The sequence below is a fragment of the Chenopodium album genome, chromosome 6 (genome assembly GCF_948465745.1).
Source record: "Chenopodium album chromosome 6, dcCheAlbu1.1, whole genome shotgun sequence".
NCBI lineage: Eukaryota > Viridiplantae > Streptophyta > Magnoliopsida > Caryophyllales > Amaranthaceae > Chenopodium > Chenopodium album.
In genome coordinates, this window is record NC_137839.1 from 17,149,080 (window position 1) to 17,172,361 (window position 23,282).

The 23,282-nt window shown below is 34.2% G+C and overlaps 2 protein-coding genes across 2 annotated transcripts; both read left to right on the forward strand.

Annotated features, from left to right (window-relative positions):
- Positions 1–4,922: 4,922 nt before the first annotated feature.
- Positions 4,923–10,517, forward strand: LOC145635926 (uroporphyrinogen decarboxylase 1, chloroplastic-like). The gene is made up of 7 exons (XM_081687300.1): positions 4,923–5,084; positions 7,054–7,128; positions 7,249–7,391; positions 7,975–8,357; positions 8,442–8,726; positions 9,770–10,005; positions 10,097–10,517. Exons 2-7 carry the CDS (start codon positions 7,106–7,108, stop codon positions 10,218–10,220), a joined length of 1,194 nt encoding a protein of 397 aa, XP_081543426.1. The 5' UTR covers positions 4,923–5,084; positions 7,054–7,105; the 3' UTR covers positions 10,221–10,517.
- A 4,060-nt stretch (positions 10,518–14,577) lies between these two features.
- On the forward strand, positions 14,578–22,691 carry LOC145634675 (uncharacterized). The gene is made up of 17 exons (XM_081686076.1): positions 14,578–14,783; positions 15,064–15,133; positions 15,932–16,010; positions 16,088–16,240; positions 16,344–16,421; positions 16,541–16,645; positions 16,756–16,822; positions 16,926–16,987; positions 18,631–18,770; positions 19,471–19,597; positions 19,712–19,826; positions 20,514–20,602; positions 20,712–20,795; positions 20,875–21,219; positions 21,449–21,967; positions 22,097–22,156; positions 22,357–22,691. Exons 2-17 carry the CDS (start codon positions 15,090–15,092, stop codon positions 22,435–22,437), a joined length of 2,148 nt encoding a protein of 715 aa, XP_081542202.1. The 5' UTR covers positions 14,578–14,783; positions 15,064–15,089; the 3' UTR covers positions 22,438–22,691.
- The last annotated feature ends 591 nt before the right edge of the window (positions 22,692–23,282 follow it).

The following is a 23,282-nucleotide window of genomic DNA, read 5'->3' on the forward strand; positions in this document are numbered from 1 at the left end:
CCGCCGTTCCCAACCACCCACATCAAATTGGAGCCGACCAATCACCTCCCTAACCTCTCAAAAATGGTCGGCCAGCCCTCCCTATCCTCGAAACACACACCCCTAATTGGCTCCAACCCCCTAAATCACTCTCCTCCCTTCCCTCCCCTCCCCTTCGCCGGAAAATCGATTCAAACAAAAACAAAAAACACTGCCATTCCTCCACCACCAAAAATGCCCCTTCTCCCTTTCCCCACTCTTGAAATCGTTCGTTTCGGTGGTGGGAGAAGGGAGGAGGGGCAGTTATAGCGGCGGATTCAAGTAGGGGGTCAAGTTTCGAGGGTTGTTGTAGGTTAGGTTGGTGGTATTCGGGGTTGGCATGGGCTAGGTTGGTGGTTTAGGAGGTCGGGGGTGGGTTAGATGGGTGGTAGAGGGTTGGCCGGCTGGTTTCCGATGGAGGTTAGGGTAGGCGCGCGGTGGCTGACTGGGTTGTGTGTTTTTTTTTTTGGACCAATGTCATGGTACCTGTTATAACATGTCGTTGACTTTGTCTTGACCGGTTGAGACAGTTGGAGGAAAACTCAAGGCATAGTTAGGATTATTAAATAATAAACCTTAGTTGAGATTATTGTAGGTAAATCGCCCATAATTGAGATTATTAAAGTGTATTTTTCCAAAAAAAAACAAAGAATAAAGTGAAGCACTGAAGTTATTTCTATATTTATTAAGGCATCAATTAAAAAAAAAATACTTGTATAGTAATAGGTTATAGGTGGCGAAAGCATTTATTGAAAAAAAAAATTGTAACAAAAATTAAACACCTAACTTCTTTTAAATAATCCAACTATTGAGTGACCCCGGGTATTGCCCCGGGTTGGTACTGTTGTAAGCGTACAATTGATAATTTTTTTAAAAGGCTATTCAAAACTGTAATTGTCATTGTGAAACTAAAATTGAGTTATTCTTTGAAATATTGAATATAGTTTTTTTTTTTGTTTTTTTTTTTTTAATTGAACCTTGTGGTTTGCAATTATATGATTTTTTTTTTCCATACAAATACCTAACTTGATATTGGCTTAGGTGGTTAAATAGTCATATGTGTTATCGGAGGTTGAGGGTTTGAACCTCCTTATCCTACCGAAAAAGCTCTACATAACTATTATGTTCACAATAACGTTTTATAACTTTTATTATATTTTAAGTCCCTATTATTATGGGGGCCTTACGGGGTCGCCCAAGTTACGCCGTGTCAGCGTCGTCCCTGGAAGAAGGCGAAGAACGAATAGACGAGAGGAAATGAAAAACAACAAGCAATTTACAATTTGACTCCCACCTTATTGTAAAAAGACGAATACAACCCTTGAGATGCTTATCAAGTGTATTTATATTTTTCCATTCTAGCAGGTGGAAAGAGCATGCCATAAATGAGGGTTCGCAAAAGTATGATCAGGTATCAAAATCACACTTGATCTGACCCAAAAAATATGAGTTAAGTATAAAAGTAGGTACTATCTTTTTAGATTTTTCACCTTTTGGGTACTCTATGTTTTTTTTTCACCTTTTAGGTACTCAAAGACATTTTCAGGCCAAAAGTTAACCAAAGGTGAGTTAAAAACTGAGTACCTTGGTTAACACGTGGGACCCACTTAAAAAAGACCATGGGAAACGAAAAAACTGAGTCCCCTCATAATGGGTTTTTTCTATATTATTTTGCATTAATGTATTATTGAAATCACAATTCAAATCATTGAATCTTATGGAGTATGATTTAATTATTCATATATGACCTTATGATTCGCATTACGATATTTTCTGGTTTTACATACTTCTCTTAATAACGAAAACATTATAAGTTATTTTTTTTAATGGACGAAAACATTATAAGTTTACAAACTTATTTAGTAAATAATACTCCCTCCGTTTTTAAATACTTGCTCCATTTCTATTTTTTGCACTATTTATTTGTCCTACTTTGACTAATGTTTGTGATGTATACATAAGAAAAAATATAGTCTTGTGGGTACTTGTTGCAATCATCTCAATGAATAGATTATTAATTTTTAATTGTTAGAATTCATACTTATTGATAATTAAAGATATTAATGATCAAATATTGGCATCGGCATACGTGTCCAAAAGAAATGGAGCAAGTATTTAAAAACGGATGGAGTACTAGTATATAGCAACTATATAAATTATTTTTTTTACTCGTATTAATTTATTATTTTTTTTTGAAACATTACCCGTATTAAGTTTTATACAAACACATTCAATCATATTTGACTATGATGTCTTGATTATGCATGTTAGCTTTCGATTCTGAAAGCCCTTTTCGATTAAAAATAAAATTCCGAATTTAATAACGTTGATTGTTACTTAATTTAAACTAATTAAATTATTATTTTGTATAGAGAAAGCAAGCATGAACATGATGATGGTGGAAGGAAAAGAGTGTGTGGAATATTTCCCATGGATTACCCCTGTTTGCGGTCATGATAAAGTACTTGATGCTCCTTGTAAAGACGAGTGTTACAAGAGACATGGAGTTACTACTTCTGTGCAATGTTTTATACCAATTGAACACCCGTTATTTGGTGTGAGTGTGATTATTCATGTTAATTAGTATAATTTTGATCTTTAAACTTAAGAGAAATAATTTTATTATATGAACACAATAGTATAAAGGTTTTAATGCAAAAACTGAGTCCCCTCATAATTGTCATATATGAATAATTCAATAAAGGGACTGAGTTTTTTCTGCATTTAATTAGCTAAGGTACTGTGTTTATTTCCGGTGGTGATAAGTCTATTTTATATATATTTTTATTCCTCGTCCCACGGTCATATTTATGCTTATTTGAGCTCTACGGAGCTATTTTTGTTACTAATATATGTTTTCTAGTGTTTTTGTAGAGTTGGTATATTTTTGTAGGAATTTGCAAATTTATGACAATTTCCGAGATTATTAGCCACTACAAAGATATTAGAGTTGAATCGTGTTTTATGACCGTATATTTAAAGCCCAAGACCGAGTTAAAGAAACTTAGTTCGGTGATTAAGGGCTCGATTAAGTGGAAAAGGTTCATATTTGCAACAATAAATACGGATCAACAAGTGAAGGAACTTGGACTTAGAAACTCTAAGGCCCAAGTGCAAGAGTTGCTTAATCAGGCGGCTATGAGGCTTTCTAATTGCTATTGGGCCTGCGAACTCCTTGGGCTACTTCGTTGGTTTGCTCCAAATTCCCACATCATTGATTTTGAGTGGGAATTAGAAGAAGTTAATTTGGATTAAAAATCCTATTTCTTTTCTTATTTAAGGAGGTAGGAATAGTACGTGGAGGGGTGTGTGCTGGAGTTTAGTTTTAGTTTGTTTAGCTTTTCCTCAATTAGTTTTTAGATTAGTTTAGTTTTAGTTTTAGTTTCTTTTCTTTTTTCTCTCTCTAATTTTTCTTTCTCTCTCCTCTTAATTAAATTCTTAGTATGACCTTTTTTCTTAGACTTTCTCTCTCTACTTAGTATTTTTCTCTCTCTTAAATTCTCTCTAAACTCTTGTTCTTAATACTTCCTTTAATTCCATATTTACTTTGGTACAATTTCTTCCCTTTTTAATTTCAGCTATTTTAATTGTTTTCTTGATTATGTTTTTAATTATTTATTTGATTGGTTTAGTTATGATGATTAGTGAGTAGTTTAATTCTAGGGTTTTTGGGGATCCATAATTAATGTGAAGGGATAATTTGTTATTATTGATTATTGATATTGCATGATAATTTCCTATTGAATTGTTTTAATTCTTTGCAATTAGATTATAAATCGAGCAGATGTAATTTGATTGTGAATGTTTAGCAATATTGAATTGATGAATCGAGCAGATGTTGATTTAATATTAAAGGCTATTTTTAATAGGAACATAGGTCTAGTAAATTGCGAGAGCCTGTTAGATCTATGCTGATTAATAAATTGCGAGAGCTTGTTAATCATGTTATCTGTGCATTGTTAATTAGTAATTACTTCGTTCTATCCCGGAATATTAATTATTGGTGAACCTGTGACCCTAGGTTCCCTTATTATTGATTCTTTTCTCCCTAAACTTATTCTTCGTAGTATAGAATTTTTACCCAAAAATATTGGTTACTTAGATAATTTAGAGTATAATAATTAATTAGAATTAAAAAGATCTGTTTCCCTGTGGAGTTTGACCATACTTCCCTATCTACTGTAGTTAGTGATTTAGGTAATTATTTTTTATTAGGGGATACGACTTTACCCTGTCAGGTGGGTTTATGTTGGGTTAAGTCACCGATTTCTTAACTTGAGTACCTAAAAGGTGAAAAAAAAAACATATAGTACCCAAAAGGTGAAAAATGCAAAAAGATAGTACCCAGTTTTATACTGAACTCTAAAAAATATCCAATTTATTGATTTAAATTTGGATTTTTTTTATTTATTTATTTATTTTTTTTAAGGACAAGATTTGGATTCATATGACTCAAGTATTCAAAGTTTTAAAATTGACCTGATATGACCCGACTCCACGTATCCGATTGTCTAAATTGACATCTTTAGATGTATGTATTGATGTTTGTTTGTCAATACTCTATTTACTTCGTTTGTACTCCCTCCGTATTTAAATACTTGCTCCATCTCTCCATGCGCGGAGGTTTAGGAGAAATTGGAGAGAGTAATAAAATATGGAGGTAGTGGGGTAGTTGAGAAAATAAAAAATTATAAAAAAAAAAAAACTAGTGGAAGAATAGGAGGAGAGAGAGTATTATATTAGGTCAACTAAGTGTGAGAAATGAATTAAATATTGTAAAAGCTTTCCATAAAAGGAAATGAAACAAGTATTTAAAAACGGGCGGAAAAAATGGAACAAGTATTTAAAAACGGAGGGAATATATACATATCATTAATCTTATCTTCCTCAAACATTTTCATTTTTTGAAGCTCTTCACTTTTGCAAATTAGCCGTAGGTCACCCCATCCTTCTCTCTCCTCCACTGAAGCGCAATGCTTTGAATTCTCCATTAAAGCGCACACTCTAAATTCACCATCGAAGCAGCTTCTGAGATTTCTCTCTCCTCCATTAAAGCAGCTTCTGAGGTAAGTTATTTGTTTGTTTTAAATTTTTTTATCTTAAGCATCAGATTCCAATTTCACAATGTAGGTTTTTTGTTGATTTAATTGTTAGTGTAGTCAATTTAGGGTTCTTCTTAGATGAATTATTGAACTTTTGGTTGTATAATTACTCAAGTTATGAATGATTATAACAATTGATTTTGTTGCTAGAATTTGCTATGTGCAATCCGCGTTGACATTCTTAAGCGAAAAGAATTTAAAGTGATGATTTTGAAGCCTAATTTGATAATTAAGTCAAATGTAGTTGCTAATTTGTTGAATGCTGTTGTGTTTATGACCAATTTTGCTCCTTATCTTGACCAATTTAGGCTCAAATAATTGTGTTTAGGGATTTGTTTGAGTATTGGATTGGTTTATAGCAATTACTGTTACTTTTTAAATATCGATTTATCGGACTTTATGTTGGGACTAGAGGACAGGACATTTTTTATGTCTACCACCATGTCAAGGGTTGTAGAGAAATTTTTCAATATCACATTAAAGCAGTAGATGGAAATCAATGATGAACTCATCTAAGACGAGAAAAAGAAAAAGAAAGAGAGAGAGAGAGAGAGAGAGAGAGAGAGAGAGAGAGAGAGAGAATGGAAAGAGTAACCCTGTTAATTTCCATTTTTCTACATTTTGCCTAACATACCCTGCCGTTATCCCGTCGTTAAAAATTCCATTAGTGGGCCCACTCTCAATTTATTAATATATTTTTTTATTGATTTGTGCGATGGAAAATGTTCCGTTCAAGGTTTTCGGGGTTATTTTGGTTCTTAAGAGTCCAAATTGAGCTCAAATTTTGCAAAAAAATGACTTAAATGCCTCGTTTTGCTTATTAAGTAATGTCTCGATTTACGTGTTCACGTTTTAATACTTATATCGAGGCATTTATGTTTTTTTTTTTTTTTGTGAAATTTGAGCTCAATTTAGACCCTTAAGAACCAAAATAGCCCCCAAAACCTTTAACGGAACATTTTCCAATTCACAAATAGATTAAAAAAGTACTAATAAATTGAGAGTGAGCTCCACTAACGGAATTTTTGACGGCGGGATAACGGCAAAGTTACCGTATGGAAATAAAATGTATATTGGGCTTACAGTGTAGAAAGTGATATATGTCGGGGCACAACGTAGAAAAGTGAAATTAACAAGGTTACTATATAGAAAAACCCAAAAAAAAAAAAAAAAAAAAGAGAGAGAATGGAAAGAGTATTTCTATTACGTAGTATATTACTGCAAAACAAATCAGTTTTTATAATAAAACCTACATCTATTCACATATTCTTATGTGTGGTTAGTCACACTATCGTCACTATATAGCCACTTCACAGTTCACATGTAAGACAAATAATTGAGTAATGGAGGTTATGATAAGGAATTAGTGCTTACTCAGATGAATAAATGAGGTTAATTTTTGTTAATAAATTGATGTTACTCATGTTATGAATTTGGTTTACTCTCATGGAAAAAATTAGGTTACCCAACTCATATTAATGAATAATGGTTAGTCTTATAAGCAATGTGGTCACGCCATGTGATAGCAACGCTCAAGATTTGCCGATAAAATTTAGGTATTTGAAAAATATAAAATTATACGAACTTAAAAGACCAATTTAATGTGTAGTATTTATTAGTATATTTGCATACAAATACGGTTAAATTTCAATCCCAACAAACTTAGAGATTGTATAAAAAAATTTGTTATATTGTAGATAATGCATGTAACAAAGACATTTTTCCTCATTTTAGGCATTATGAGTAACTTAAGGATTACAGGGAAAAAGAGAACGGTGTAACTGCGTAATGGGAAGTTATTTTCCAAAAAAATACATACTTTCCATGTTATATCAGTTATATGCACTATTCAAAACAAATAGACTTATTGATGAAAGATTAAAAAAGGTTGAGTCCTATCCTCTACTCACATAGTCACATTGCCTCTTTTCAGCAACAGTTGAAGAAAAATAATTAGCAAGAGAGAGGAAAGATAGCCATTGGAGATGTCTCTTCCTTCTCTTTCAAGGTCAATTTACTTCCTCAATTTCAGATTTATTGTCTTGATTTTGATAATTATTGATTTGCATTGACCTCAAATTTGAATTCTATAAATCCTCAATTTTCATTTTCATGGCGAATTTTGCAGCGGTTGTTGTCACACTAATGGTTGGAATTCGTTGAGCTTTTTATCTACTCTTCCTAATTCCAATTATAAAAACATTCTCTCTCCTCGTCGCAAGCTCAATTACAGGAAATTTCCTCTGACTTGTTCTGCTTCTGCTACCACTGGTATGGATTTTTATAATTCTGAGTTTAATTTAAATGCTTATAAATTACAATCTCCGTCTTTTTGGTGCAACTTTTATATTTCCATGCTTCAAAATACCTAACACCATTAAGGTTTTTAACGAACAATAAGAAAAATATAAAATTTAACTGGTCATTTGGTATGTGGTAATTAGGGGAAGAGAGAATGGGAAATGTATTGGAAATTGCTGGTTGGGTATTTATAAAAATATTACCAATGGCTTGTTTGGTGGGGAATATGTTAAGAATAGATATCACAGGAAACATAATGAGCTTAACTTATGTTTCCAAGAGTTTCACAGGAGGTTAAATCTTAGGAGACCGGGTGTTGTTTGTGGTAGTATATGTTAGAATGTACAAATTGAATCTGAGGAGCCCTGTATTATGTCTTATTTGCATCATGGTAGATGGCTGACTATTTGACCTATGCTGAGATTGCTGACTATCATGGTAGAGAGCAGTGATGAGTCTGATGACGATATGTGCGCTCTTAGCACTTTCCATGTATCTGTCTTTTTTTTTTTTGGCTAGATCTCTTATTTCCTCCACATTTTACAAAATTCAGATCCACTCTTGGTTCAGGCTGCGAGAGGACAACCTGTTAGCCGCCCCCCAGCATGGATGATGCGCCAGGCAGGAAGGTATATGGCTGTTTACAGAAAGCTCGCAGAGAAATACCCATCCTTTAGAGAGAGATCAGAGACAACTGATCTTATTGTGAAAATTTCCTTGCAGCCTTGGGAAGCATTTCGCCCTGATGGGGTTATTATATTTTCTGACATACTCACCCCTCTTCCTGCTTTTGGGGTTCCTTTTGACATAGAAGAAGTCAGAGGCCCTGTCATCCAGTCACCTATTCGTGATGAAGATGCCTTGAAAACATTGCATCCAATTGACTTGGAAAAACTTAATTTTGTTGGTGAATCTCTTAAAATTTTGCGCCATGAGGTGAATGCTATTTTCTTCATGATCCCTGTGTACCTCGTGCTGTATGAATCTCTGTTGTTACTAAATGCACTCCCTTCCCCTTAGGTTGGTGACAAGGCTGCCGTTCTGGGATTTGTGGGTGCACCTTGGACTATAGCAACATATATAGTGGAAGGGGGTACTACCCGCACCTACACCACAATAAAAAGTATGTGCCATACATCGCCTCATGTTCTCGAGACTCTTCTGTCACACATAACGGAGGCAATTACTGAATACGTAGTTTACCAAGTTAAGTCTGGAGCTCACTGTATTCAAATATTTGATTCATGGGGTGGACAACTACCACCACATATGTGGGAACGCTGGTCTAAACCTTACATTAAACAGGCAAGTCTCCAATCTGTTTTCTACAATTTATGACTAGAACATTGTTCATTTGTTAGCTTGTGCTTTTGAAATTTATCTATTTTCAACGCCAAGAGACTTGCATTATTGTTTAGAAGTTGTCTGCTAGGGGTGATTAATTCTCTTTATCAAGCAAGCCAGAAAAATTAGATGCAAGCCTCTATACTGCCTTTTACAGATAAAATTTTAAAGCTAAACAAGATAAGAACTTTTGTCAAATCTTGAGTCCACGTCCCACTGATTCGTAATCATACATAGATTACTATGGAACTGTTTTTCAAGAGCTTTGATATCCCCTGACAAACACCTACTACCTACTCATTCTTTCCTTTTCCTGTCATTTTTAATCATTGCTTTCTCTGTTTTGTAATGTACACTGACCTGGTTGAAGCTCTTTCTGATGTTCCTACTTTCCTGCCAGTTATTACCCTTATTTTTTGTGGGGAATTGGGGGGTGTAGATACAATTGAAGGCTTGAAGCTGACCGTGGATGTAGGGTTGCATAGCTTGATGGTAATTCTAAAGCTGATGCTGGTTGTGGGGTTTGTCGGTTTGATAACTTTGCAAGGTTTTGTTGAATTGTATTCCTGTGCCTGTGAATCCGCACTGCATACTAAGGTCTTTGTGGTTTTTTGAGCTGATTACCAGGCTTAAATTTTCCAAATACGCTTCCTCTGCAAGAGAGTAACACATTGTTCTGGATGAGCTTAACATTGACATCTGGAACAGGTCCTTAGTATCATAAATGTATCTACTCCTTGGATGTTGGATGTTTAAATAGTCTTAGGCCCTATTCTCTTCACCTTGAATAAATATAATAGAGAATCAGTAAAAATAAGTTAAGTTTAGGATAAACAAGTAAAGTTCAGTAAAGGTAAGTTAAAAGAGCAAATATAATAGAGAATTAGTAAAAATAATATGAGTTGTTGATTTTAATGGCTATACCTTTTCACTACACCTTACTTTTTGTGTGGTTGTAATTTGGAAAAGCTTGGTGGTATCTGATAGACTTAGAACAAATGCAGATAGTAGATGCAGTGAGGATAAAATGCCCTGAAACACCACTTGTTTTCTACATCAATGGAAATGGTGGTCTCCTTGAAAGGATGAAAGATACTGGAGTCGATGTGATTGGGCTGGACTGGACTGTAGATATGGCTGATGGGAGGTCACGATTGGGTCCAGAAATCAGTGTACAGGGGAATGTTGACCCTGCTTGTTTATTTTCTCCTCTTGCAGCCTTGACTGATGAAATCCATAGGTTGTCTTTTCAAATTTATGCAACCTTAGGCTTCTATCTTTTTTATACAGGGTGATGGTTAAGCTGATTTTTTTCCCTTTGATATTTGCAGAGTAGTGAAATGTGCAGGGCCGAAGGGTCACATCTTAAATCTTGGTCATGGCGTTCTTGTGGGAACACCAGAAGAAGCTGTTGCCCACTTCTTTGATGTTGCAAAAAGCTTTAAGTTTGATTGAGTATTAATTTGAGGGGAAAAAAAATGATTCAGCTTACTCGTAGTTAACAATTTTTGGTATGAGTCAACTGGTTTATAGAGGGCTGTATGTTTTTAGTTGTATGATGAAGTTTGCAGGCTGCATATCTTAAACTCTGACCAAGTGCTAGTTTGTAAATGTAATGCTGAGGAATAAGCTGTTTGTAATTGAGTTCCAGCTAAATAGAACTGTTATGTCAAATTGTTGAGTCCGTCGTCAAATGTCGCATTTTTATTCGATTAGGGCTTCAATCTGCCCCCTGTGTTCATTTGTTTTAAATCTGATTCTGTTTACTTAATCTTTCATGTGGTTTGAGAGTGTCTTAAGATTACCTGAAGTTGGTATTTGCAGAGTGGCATCTTGTCTTGCAGTAAAAGTAAGAAGTGTTTTGGCCTTCTGGTGAGGCTTATAACTTGTTGGAGGATGAAGTTGGGGATTAATTACATTGCTGATAAATAGTCTACTCCCTCCTTCCCCTTTTGATAGTCACTTTTAGTAGAATACTAGAAATCACGGGAATTAATAAACATAAATAAGAAGTAGCAAAAGTACGTTGAAAATGTAAATTTACATTGAGTATGCAAAAAAGTAGAGAGATAAAGTAATTACATTGCACGAGAAATTAAAATTTACATGGAAAAGTTAAATTTGCACATATATTTTTGCAAGTGAGAGATAATTTTGGTAAAAAAGAATATTAATGGTACTTGAAAAAAGCAAATGTGACTAATATTTTGGATCACAAAAAATGACATAAGTGACTATCAAAAGGGGACGAAAGGAGTATTACCTTAGTAGTTTGCTATTATTCAATTAATACAAATGGTAAAAGCACTATTATAGTAGTATTGGAATACCATTCTTTTTTATCCTATTATCTATATTATAATTACAGAGTCGTTTTGATGAGAGTGCTCCAAAACCCAAATGCTCAACTCTTATGCATTTGGTTTTTTTTTTTTTTCTTCTTTTTTTCAAATAACTACCCATCCCACTACTTTATTTTTATTTTTATTTTTTTATTATTTTTTTTTTAAAAAAATCAATAACTATCCATTCACTATTTCCTTTTGGTTTTTCTTTTTGTTTTTTTTTTTCAAGGGACTACTACTAACATTTCATTCGGGTACAATAGTATATATATGTCATATATTAGCACGAGTATACAATTTCTTTATCAACAATTCACTATAGTACTCTAAATACCCAACCCTTCAATTATATGCATTTTTGTAGGGACTGCCCTCCAAACATTTTCCACTTCTTTAATCATCAAAAAAAAAAAAAAAAAAAAAATGTACAACATGTTTTTGCTAGCCTCAGCGAATAACTACTTGCAACAGAACAAAGTTTGTAACTCCTAGAGCAAGACACTAACCCATATGACACTAACCAAGTAACACGAGTAATCCCTATAACACTGAACAGGTAATCTCTATAACTTTGAAAATGTAAACCCCATAATAACATTGGGTGGCCACCGACATAAAAGAGTAGGATCCTATTTTTTGAGCTTCTAAGCAAAACATAGAATATCATATTTCAGCATAGCACAGCAGGTATCAGCACATTATTAATACAATTATTTATACTCAATACAACAGAGCTAATTAGAGTTCAACAAAACCGGTCAGTTCAAAACCGATAATTGCAGATCAAGTCTAAATTACAACATCAAAATCAACTTTCCACATTTTAAAAATATTTTTTCTTATATATCCCGTGCATTTTTCACGGGTACACTCTAGTTTTTATAATAGAGGAGCCGAGGAGGCATTTTTAAAGGCCATGAGCCCATAATTTAATTACCTTTCTAACTTCGCCATTGGCTATGTAAGAGTGTTCTTCTTTGCTATGGAAGATTGTTCTTCTTTTGGTCCCCCCTTATATTATAATTTTTCTACAACCCTTGTATCTTTCTACTATTGCATTTATTACGAAACAAAAAGAGTAATTTTAAGAGTACTTGTAAAGTAGTGATTTAGTAGAAAATCCTAGCCTCCTCTCCCTCTTCTCTCTCCTAAACTCTAGCCTCCATTGTTAATTTTGAAGGGGATTCCATCGGATTTCACCAGTGGAAAACCCCAATCTTTATTTTCTTTTAAGCTTTTTGTTTCTTAGGTTACAATAATAATGTCTCCCTCGAAAGAAATGATATATCTCCTTCGAAAGAAAGAGTTTTTTCGATCTCCTTCGTAAGACAATGTTTTATTTGTGTTTAATTTGGTCTCTGGTTGTGTGGGGTTACGATTGATTATGACTCGAATTTAAGTTACGGAATCAGCACAAAAATTAACTTTCTCACAAAATTGTGAAGCGACGACGGATCCACTCAAAAAATTGTATGAGACAATGAATCGAGAATGTGCCAAATTGTCATATTTATGTATTTGGATTTTTAACCCTTTTCCGATTAATTATTGTTTGATTTTGATAAATTCGTTTTCATTATCGTTAATTGCCAATTATAGATGTCGTATGACTGTATTTAATGAAATTTAATGTCCTTTAGGTCTTTAGGACTTCTTTCAAAAAAAAAAAAAAAAAAAAAAAAAAAAAAAAAAAATTACTTGTAAAGTAGTGGAATATCCTAAATAGAGGTCTTAAAAACTAATATGGCCAACCTAATCCAAAAAAAATCCAATTTTAAATTTCGATTTTATAGATATAAAACATGACTTTACAATTTACATCCACTCCGAACCAATCTCATCAAACCCGACCATATACCTGAAATGACATAATTAAGGAATGAGATTAATCTAAATCAGAGATGGGATCATATAAAGATCACGTGAGAATGTGGTAGGAAGCAGAGAAGAACGAAATGTGTTTCGGAGTTATTAAGTTAAAAGGAAACAAATGATGAAACATGGTCCCGCAAACGATGCAATATTGCCGCACGTATTAAATGGGGTTTGCCTTGTTCTTCGTCATCATTTCCCACCTCCAACCGTCAACACTCAACTGGTCACTCACTCTTTCCCGTACTACTACACTACACTGTCCCTCCCCCCCAGGCGTACTATAGCATCAACGTTAACATCGGAAAATAGTAAAATTTTTAAACGTTAACATAAAGCTATAAAAGTGAACTCAACACATGTGGGCCTATTAAATAAACGAATTTTTGTTAATCTGATAACATTTTTGTAAATATATTGAAAAAACGTAGTTATTTATTCAGTACTTTTGATGAACTGTTTAATTACTGTTTGCAACTTGCTTTTACTGTTTGGTGAGAAAATTACATATGTACCCATCAACTAGTATATGAAAAGACGCATGTAATCCTCCACTGATATTAAAAAAAAAAAATTATACCCCCAAATAAACAAATGAATTAATTGGGTGCAGCTCAACACATATTAATACTCTCTATCATTTTTTTTTTCTAGTGTTACACATATTAGTGCAATTTTTTTTTATTTAAACTTTTATTATTTGACACACATAGAGAAGCGGAGGGAGCTATGTTACATGGAGTCATGGACTAGGGTATCCATGTCCGATATGAGTATGTATCCAAGCATCTAACTCAACCATTTTGTGAAGACAAAACCATTTTGTGAAGACAAATTCATAGTTTTGAATCAAAAGTAAAGTATCCAAGTGTCATACTCATATTCGAGTGTCGAGGATACAACATGGACACTAGAGGTGAAATGAAAAGCCCAGGTAACATAGGAAGAGATCGAGGGAGTAATAAAAGTTGTGCCTTAATGGCTTAATGTATATACCATTAGATCTTTCGTATATGAATAAATGCATCACTTCATTTAAGTGATTGTATCTAAATAACTACATCACATTCTTAAATGAAACTGCAAAATATATTGTTTTATGTTTAATCATTTTCCTCCTACAAACTTCACTTGTTATACTTTATCATTTATTTTTCTTTCCATAGTCTTAACACATACTCACATTGCCATTCCAATAAAATACCACCTCACTTATCTTTTATCAACATATCTAACCCAATTCACACATTACGAGTAATAATCATTAGATTTCACTTGCATTAAAACTTTGCGCACAATCTAATAATGCACTTAAATTAATCTAAAGGATCTAAGGTAGTATTTTAGACTTAAGCTTGTTCTGACTGAGCTGAGCTGAACTGAACATAATTAAAATGAAGTGAATTGAACTCAATATTTTATAAAAGAAGGAAATTAAAAAACTAAACTGAAAAATAATATGAAGAGAACTTCCCTAATTAATACTCGTAAATACAAAGGGACGAAGGGAGTATATGATTTTTTCCCCACCTGTGAACAATTAATGACTATGGAACAAGTAAATTACATGAGTACCTTTTTCTCCTACTCTCTCTATGCTGCTAAGTGCTAACATGCGCCACATTTTCGTCTTTCCCAATTACAGCTTATCTCTGTCTGATACAGTACCAGTAATAAAGGAGAGATAAGATTCTGTCTTCCTCTTCAATACGGTGTCGTTTCAGCCTCTCTGCTTCGTTTCTCCTTTTGGGTTCTTCAGTATTTCCGCCTATTTTCTCTCTCCTATTTCTCACTTATTCAGGTACTGTTTTTCTCTTTTCATCTTTAGAATGTTCTATACTTTCAGAATCTATGTTTTTGCTTTTAATGTCTTTTTAAGATTTGGGTCTTTTAGCTTTTACTTGCTTTTAATGTCATTTTAAGATTTTGGGTCTTTTTAAAATAATAATATGGAGTAATAAAATTATGTTTTAAAAGTGACCCTTTTTTCAGTTGTTGATAAAGTAGTGGAAATTCAATTATTTTTTATTTTTTGGTGGGTCTGTTATCAATTGAAATGTTGTTGATTTTTGATTGATTAGGATTATATAGAAGGGAGCTTGTGCATATGAAAATGTTTGGTTTTACGCGGAGGCGGCCGAAGCTGGGAAGGTCTGTTTACTTATGGTTTATTTAATACGCGCTCGATTTGAATTAGTAATGTGACAACTAAATCCGGACATAGGTTGTACAGTAACTATGCTAGTGCTGCTGTTCTTGTTTATGAAGTATATGGTAATTTTTTTTTTATGATATTACAACTTGAATTTAATGGGGACATGGGGTACAAGTATTTTTATACTCAGTGAATTTTGAATTTTGGGTTGAAGGAGGTTAAATTGATATATTGTTGCTGAGTAAATAATTTATTTTAATTCTTGGAATTATGTTTTCTAGTATTGAATTTTGGGTTGAAGGATCTTACATTTGTGCTAAGTGTTGTGTAATGTACTAATTTATGATGTTTTAGTACTTGGAATTATGTTTTCTGGCGTTGAAATTTGAATTGAAGGATCTTACATGCATGCTGAGTAATATATAATTTATGATTTTTTTATTCTTGCAATTACGCTTTCTCGGGTCGAATTTTGGTTCAAAGGAAGGTACTTCAATGCATTTTCTAAGTGCTGTATTATGTAATTCATGATGTTTCAAATCTTTCAATTCGTGGAGTTCCATTTGACTTTCACAATTCACATTATACCCATGAAGTCATTATGATACATGCTTTTTTATAGGATTATTGTGATTTTTGTTAAAGGGTCTTTTTTGTGATTTTTTTATGACAATGGGTTTGGGCAATTGGGCCGTCGATTCGCAGGAACGGAAGGAGAGTAGATAACAACATTGAGGTTTTCATTTTTTAAGTTGTAGAAGAAGAATTTCTTACTTGATTGAATTTTATTCCAGGATGAAAGTGCACCTTGCAGACTCGGCCCAGGGTACAAAAAGTCCTTTAAGACCTCTCAAGCGGACTAGCAATTCCAATGTAAAACATTTTTTTCACCTTTAGGTAGCATTGTGTCAAGAGGTTTGAATCTTGCATAATAATCCTTATACTTATAGGTGGAAACCACTGTGGTTGCTTCTAATCAAGAAGGCGAGTCTGATTGTCATTGTTCATCTGCTCCACGAGATATCAGCAATTGCACATTAGGAAGCTCTGAGAGCTGGATGGTTTTGTCAATTTCTGGCGACAAGCCCAAACCTCGCCTGAATGTAATTTTGATTTCACATCAGTCACTCATCATTAACTTTCTTATTATTTTTGGTAAACGGATTGAGCTGAACAAGATATATCATGTCCTGTATATTTGAGCAGCATGCTGCAACTGTAGTAGGAAACAAGATGGTGGTGGTTGGTGGGGAATCTACGGATGGAATGTTAGATGATGTGCAGGTTATCCCTTACATTCTTCACTGTTAATTGTAATGATTAAATGTCATACAACATCATGAAATTAGAAAGTACCATCGCTGTTCTGGTGTTCCCTTCAACATTTTGTTGCACGACTGCAGGTGCTTAGTTTTGATCAATTTTCATGGACCACAGCTTCTTCAAAAATATATTTGTCACCAAATACCCTGCCCCTGAAGATCCCATCTTGCAAGGGACATAGTTTGGTACTGTTTCTATATTATGATATATATAATGCATCAGATTGTTGAACATTATTTATTAACAAGCCTGAGGCTCTTAACATTTTATATGTGTTCCTTGTTCTCTTTACTAGGTTTCTTGGGGTAAGAAAGCTCTCTTGGTTGGAGGAAAAACTAATCCTGGTAGCGAAAAGGTTTCAGGTTTGCACTTTGAGCGCTTTCTCTGACTATATGTTGCTACGCTTGCTGAAAACTGCTATTATGGGGAAGTAATCAAATCTAATTTTATGCTCATGTTCTACAGTGTGGGCATATGACACAGAAACAGAATGCTGGTCACTAATGGAAGCAAAGGGCGATGTACCGGTATGCTCTCTTCACAACTTCCAAGATGAAAATTGACCCATGTTGGAGCTTATTGTAGTACTTTATTTATTCAAGTATCAAATAACCCAGCCCAAAGGTGATTCTTTCTCGAGGATACTGATGTGATAGTTCGTATTATGGACCCTTTGTTATTGTAGAAAGATGACCACGATTTTGTTCTGCCATTCCACCTGTTTTTGTTCTTTAATCCTTTACTTTGATAGGAAAACCCAATAGAGAGTGGTCACTGAAAGAGATCATATCCATCATCTGATTTTAAGAGTTACTCCCTCTGCCCCCTTAAGGGATAGAGTTACTTTTTAATGTTAGGTTGAAATGAGTTGATGTGAGAGAAAAGTGGTGGGTTTAGAGGTAGTGGTCGTGACTTGTGAGAGTAAAGCTGTAAACAAAAATAGTATGGGTCAACAGCGGGAGTACTAGTTAAGAGCCAATGGAAATGGAGGATAACATATCTTTCATATACTTCTGAAATTTTTTTCAAAAGTGGAGAAATGTTTAGGACTGCTTCCTTTGTTTATCTTATTCTTTCCCCTGTGCCATGGTTTTAAATCTTGGATGCTGTTGTGTAACCACTTTTGTGGGCAATGCGGGTGGAATGCGGCTGTTGCGGTCTAATATATCAGTCGAGTGATTTCAAATTCCTTTTTTATGCGGTCGCAATACGGTGATGCCGCTGAGATTAATACCATGCTCTCTGAATTCAAGGTTGTGAATTTTGCTTGTGTCCCTACACTTGTCTTCCTACCAAACACAGCTAGATTTTTAGATTGTGATTAATGCTTCTAGTCCACTCTATTACGCTGGCTGAACTCAGACATGCTACAAAGTTGTGCATATTTACCTATACCATAGACCCTACCTGTAATTAGTTTATTGGGATTGGAATACCTTGGATTGTTGTGATAGCTAACAATGACGATTTTATGTGAGCAGTGAGTGAATTTGTACTCACTAGTCAATGATTCATTGCAAATTTATTCCGTTGCTTCAAAGAACTTTGAAGGAAAAACTTGGGATCATTATATTTTGAAAGGTACAATAATGTACCCTATCATTCCTGTTGTGGTTGCTGTAGTTTCTTTGTTGGTTTTTCCCTACGTGACTGTCATGCTTGGTCATTGTTATGCAGTTTATGCATATTGAACACTTGAACTCCTTGTTGATAGGTAATTATAATTAGTGAACTCCTTGGTTTTTTGACATGCTTTGGATACGTTGTAGATGTTTTTTTTTTTTTTTTTTTTTTTTTTTTTTTTTTTTTTTTCCAAGGAAAAGGATTCTTTCAACTATGTCAATCATAATAGAAAGACAAGAGGTTATGTGTGAATAGTGTATGTCTTTCAAACATGTTTAGTTATTTGTCTACTGGTGATCCAATTTGGGTTTTGATGCGGTTTAATAAAGTGTGGACAATACATTAAACTATGTGAGCTATTCATGTACCTCCTACCCTTCATTAAAAAATTTAATGAGATATTGATCATTGTTTAGTATAGTTAATTATACTTGTCTACCTGAAGGTATTTGTACAACCATGTCGATGGGTCATGATTATTTATATGTATCTACATTAAAGCTTCTATTTGAAAGTAGAGATCCTTAAAGGAAGCATATCCGTGTAGGTTGCTCGTAGTGGTCATACGGTGGTCAAATCAAGTTCTGTTTTAATACTATTTGGAGGTGAGGATTCTAAAAGAAGGAAGTTAAATGACCTTCACATGTTTGATCTGAAGTCAATGACATGGTTACCTCTTCAATGCACGTAAGTGGATCCCATTTTCCTCCACATGTCTTTAATCTTTTCTTGGAACTGTTAGCACTTTCGCATCTAGCTCAAATCTAGCATGGTAATAAATAGTGGTGATGGAGATTTAAAAATTGTATTTTTTGAAAGAAAGGTCTAGGTCAATGTCCATGGTAATGCCTCTATCCCCAAACATGTACTCTTTATTCATTAATCATGAATTTTTATTTGTACCCAATGCCACTCCTTTTATTTGAACTCAATGCCACTCTGTTAACTTGCACTCACTGTCACTTTCTAAAGAAGAAGGTAGTGAAATTTATGAAGAAAAATAGATGTTTGTGGGTGGACAAGCATATGCATGTCTGCGTGAGACTTTTTTTTTTTGTTTTCTTTGCAATATACATAAAAAATTTAGTCCCATTATTGCTACTTGTTACCGATTATCTAATGGATTGTTAGTCCTATGCCTTAGATGTCCAACTAAATGATTCAAGTTACATATAAATTCATTTCCATTATTGCCATTTTTTACCACCTGTCAAATGGGCCAAATGCCTTACATGTCCAAGGTTATATTGTACCTGATTTAAGTTATAACTGGTACTTGTTTGGGAGAGTCTTTATAAATTTTGGGGGTGGGGGGGGGGGGGGGGTACTTGGAAAGTAAAGAATTGCTGGTATCACCAGAGCTTTAACAAATAAAATGTGTGAACAGGGGAACAGGTCCATCTCCAAGATCTAATCATGTTGCAGCTCTATATGATGATAGGATACTCTATATCTTTGGAGGGTCTTCAAAATCTAAGACTTTTAATGACTTGTACTCGTTAGATTTTGAGACGGTGAGTTAAATCATTCCTGCTCATTATCACTGTTCAAATTTTCATCTAAAATCATTCTGTACTTTCATTTGTTTGATATGAATGGATAAATTAAACTGTGCCTTTGTGTTGCAGATGATGTGGTCAAAAAACAAGATCCGGGGTTTCCATCCTTCACCAAGAGCTGGTTGTTGCAGTGTACTATGTGGAACTAAATGGTATATTATTGGTGGTGGAAGCCGTAAAAAAAGTAAGTATTAGCTTTATTTTAATTGATTTTTGCTAATTGTCTTGCTTATGCTTTCTGCAATAGCTGGCTGGATTCAGGAGTTTTTGAACTAGTTAGTGAGAGAAGCTTGCAACTTTATTGGGGTGTCAAATCTTTCCAATAAATAGCCACTGTGAATTTTTCATCTTAATCCGAACCAACACATAATCAATCTTTTGGCATAATTGGATATGGACAACTTATCAGTAAATCGATATTAAATGATACTTCCTCCGTTCTATTAATATTGCAACAATGGACTTTTTGCACTATTCATCACTCTTGTTTGACCATATAATACGATTTATATGTTAAGCAAAACATAGTCATGTTGGATCTTGTTGGATTTGGCTCATAAAATACTTTCACAATATCAATTTTTTATAATTTTTACTCTTACACAATTATAAATATTTCGCATATACAATGTGCTTTGGGATGCATAATTTTCTCCTTATTACAATATTAATAAAACGGAGGAAGTATATTTTACTAGTTAGAGTTCTGTACTAAAAACTTCCTTTACACTGAACCATCATGAGCACTTGTTCCTTTTATTTTAACATAAAGCATACTTTTTCCTTATGAAGTAAGAGACTATTTTCAATGGATGAAATAGCGTTGAAACTGCTCATGTTTCAATGGTGTTTTTTGTTATGCCTTGTGCAGGACACTTGGAGACTTTAATTTTTGACATTGTAAAAGTTGAATGGTCAGTTGCAACTACATCACCTCCATCTTCCATCACAACCAATAAAGTGAGACAACTCTCTCTCTTTCACATGTAGCAGTTGTAGATTGTTTCTCTGGAGGTGCTGTCCTAGCATGTCTACGTTCCTTATTACTATTTTCTGATGTGATATACAGGGATTTAGTCTTGTGCTGGTAGAACACAAGGAGAGGGACTTCCTTGTTGCATTTGGAGGATCTAGGAAAGAACCATCAAATCAGGTTGGTTCTAAGTTTTTCTTCCACAGCTGGTGTTAGAGATCACTTGTGTTTCAATGATTTACTATACTTAATTGCACAGGTTGAAGTGCTGATATTGGACAAGAGTGGAAACTCTTCTGGGAGAAGGTTGGCCCCAAACAAAAATCCAGGGTCATTACCACGGCATAATCGTTCTTCATCTAATGAGTTTGCATCTCAGCTTCATGGTGCTCCTTCCTGTCCAGTTGATTCTCTTAGACAAAATCTAGCATCGATAATTGAAGAACATGGCTCTACTAGGAGATCTCTATCAGAGTCTGTCCATGCTGATTCAACAAATGCCTCTGGAAGTGTTTCTCTAAGGAAGCAATTTCACTGTGAGGAGGATCCAACTCGTAAACCTTCGAATTCGAGGAGTTCTGACGATGAGAACTCACTCTCTCAGGTGAGGCCATCACAATTTCACTCTGTTATTATTACTAGTCTGAATTTCTTTTTAACTTTCTATGCAATATTGGGCTTTCTGTTAATTCTTAGAGATTTTATTTTTTTACTCGTAAAATGTAAGTGTTGCTTGGTGAAAATGCCTGGTTGTTAGCTTATAATTTATGTCCATTGATAATGTAATGCTTGTATTTAATATTTTTATTTTGCACACTTTGAATGAATTTCAGTTCTTAGAACAAAGAAGACCCCCTGAAACAGCTTGTCCAGCCGAAACCTCAGGCAGATTTTTCATGGAAGATATACCTTCTTTTTCAGAGTCTGGAAATCTTAGTGTCCCGAGCTGTGTCAGTGAAAAGTTTCCACTTGATAACGAGGAGATAATTTTCCCAGAAAGTGATGAAAAGTGTGGAGTTTATTCTGCTCCTTCAAGCATATATCAATTGTATGAAACAAGAATGGCTGCCTTAATAAGGAAGAATGGGATGCTTGAAGGTCAACTTGCAGCTGCTTTGGCTAATCGTGAAGCTACTGAGAAAAACGCATCATCTGCTCTAAAGAGTAAGCAAGAGGCAGAGAAAAGGCTGGCTGATACCACGAAGGAGTTGGAGTTGCTAAAGGAGAAGTTGGGAGGGCTGGAACTGGCACAGGAAGAGGCTAATAATTTGTCTAACATTGCACATTCTGATAATATAAGACTTGAACATGATGTAGCTTTCTTGAAAGCAGTCTTGGATGACACTCAGAAGGTATGTCTTTCTTCGACGCTTTTACTAAAAAGCGACCCATTTTATGTACATTGATTTATACGATCACTTGCTTAGAAGAATTTTTTATGTTCATGTATCTCCTCTTTTTCCCCTCTAAATTGTATGTAGGAGCTGCATTCTACCAGGAAAATGCTGACTAATGAACGAACAAGAGCTTTCCAATTACAGGTATGGCCTTGAATTTTATGTTCAAGTTTCACTTGTGCATATCCTATTATAATATAAAGTTTTCATTTACCCCTTTTCTAAAACAATTTCAATAAATATTTACGGAATACTTAGTATTTTCAACTGTCCAAGGAGTGCATTATCTGGACATACTCGACATACATGGCAGTTCACTAATTTTGCATCAATATTACTTTCAGTATGAAGTTTTTCACCTGAAGCAGAGATTGCAATCATTAGAGAATCGTACATCTACGCCAAGAAAACCATTTCAAGGATAATTCAAGAAAGCATCAAGGTTTTCCAAACTCCACATAATAGCTTTGGCGATTAATTATTTTTGGTGGTTAGCTTGAATTGTAATATTTTGTAAATATAAGAACTATCAAGAACAAATTCAAGTATCATCCATTAATCTCGGCTGCTAATTATGCATGCTCTAATTCTCTGGAAGAAGCTAAGTGATTACAATTCCATAACTCGAAACTAAGTGGTTACACTCATTCAGCATGAAGCATCAACTCCTGATTCTTAACTCTCGGAAATTTTACCTAAATAAATTTGCTGATGTTAATTTCGCCGTAAATCATGGACAGGGATATAGCATTTAAACTTTTGACAGAAAACTTGATCATAATCCCCAAGCTAACTTGCAGGTGTTTGTACGACATATTATAGATAGAAAGCTGTTACTTTAGTGCATCACATATTAACATATGTTGCTTGTATACCTGAGAGTGATTCTAGAGTGTCATGAGTAAAGAATCCGAAAACAAATAGCTTTTTTGAATAAATCCGTTCTTCCTTATGAGCAGAGGAAATGTCATAGGCTCAAGGATTAACATCAACTACATAACTTAAAACTTGATCATCAAACTCTTCCCTCTCTTTCCTTCTCCAATTAGCAAAAACGTGGAAGTATGAGTATAGCAGTATGCAAAATTTACAAATCAACTAAGTTCAGAATGTTTTACTTCTGAACGGAATATTTCAAGTATATTTCAGGGGAAAATTACCTACATTTCTCAGCAATAATATTTGTTTCAAATTGGAAACATTAAGCCCAGCCATCCCAAAACAAAGCCATAACTAGTTAATTACTAGTGGTTGATGCTCAAGTCTCCGA